Source organism: Penaeus monodon, chromosome 15 (assembly GCF_015228065.2).
Source record: "Penaeus monodon isolate SGIC_2016 chromosome 15, NSTDA_Pmon_1, whole genome shotgun sequence".
Classification (NCBI taxonomy): Eukaryota; Metazoa; Arthropoda; class Malacostraca; order Decapoda; family Penaeidae; genus Penaeus; species Penaeus monodon.
This window is the reverse complement of record NC_051400.1, coordinates 5229611-5230392: the sequence shown is the minus strand read 5'-3', so window position 1 is coordinate 5230392 and position 782 is coordinate 5229611. Positions and strand designations below refer to the sequence as shown.

The window sequence follows — 782 nt, the reverse complement described above, 5'->3', positions numbered from 1 at the left end:
CCCGCGGGAAGCAGCTCCCGGGAGCCTCGGTCCTCGGACTGCGGCTGGGAATCGGAATCGAGGTACTGGTGGGCGTGGTCGTGGGCGTACTCGTCGTGGGCCTCCATGGGTGTCCCGGGCGGTGCTCCATCCTGCGGCACTGTTTCGCTCATTACATCCACCACACGCTCACACCGCCAGTCCTGCTGGCACTGTGAGACGTCGGGCACGCTCTCGCCTGGCCCCCGCTACCCCCGCCGCGGCGCCCCCTGCCTGCTGTGCCCCTTCCTGCGCCGCCCCCGCCCCCCCTCACGCCCCGCGGTACCCTCAGTCCCACCGCCGTCACTGTGCCACTAAATATACGCTCAGTCTGGCGGTCGCCCCAGCACCTGCCGGGAGTGACGTCATCAGGCGGTACGCTCGCACCAGTGAACGCTGATATAAACAATGAATGAGACACATGCGGACACGTGGCCACTCAGGCCTCACCTGCTGCTGCGACCTGCTGGACACCCGAGCTGCCGCCAGGAGTCCTCCGCGACGTCGCTCATCCGGAATCGCGTCCTGCGGGAGGAAACATACGTGAAATGCTGGTCTTGCCTTCCTTCGCCTAAGGTGCGCGGCCGTCGGAGGGCATCGGGGAACTGTCATCGAAGGACTTCATGCTATTTATATAAGAACAATTCCGGGAAACAGACTCCGACGACTAGCATGGCCGGCGAAGCCACTGCTGAAGATAGGCAAGGCTTCATCTATCAGTGAGAGCTTGAACTAACGGTGCTACGATTCACAATATCAGATTT

At 62.5% G+C, this 782-nt stretch overlaps 1 protein-coding gene across 1 annotated transcript in view; it reads right to left on the bottom strand.

Moving 5' to 3' along the window:
- Window positions 1-151: 151 nt before the first annotated feature.
- The window catches only part of LOC119581706 (protein argonaute 14-like), a 12191-nt gene continuing 11560 nt past the window's right edge, over window positions 152-782 (bottom strand). The window contains exons 2-3 of the mRNA XM_037929831.1: window positions 469-543; window positions 152-368 (exon numbers count right to left, since the gene is read on the bottom strand). Coding sequence (XP_037785759.1) covers window positions 152-368; window positions 469-543 — 292 coding nt within the window. The remainder of the gene's footprint in view (window positions 369-468; window positions 544-782) is intronic.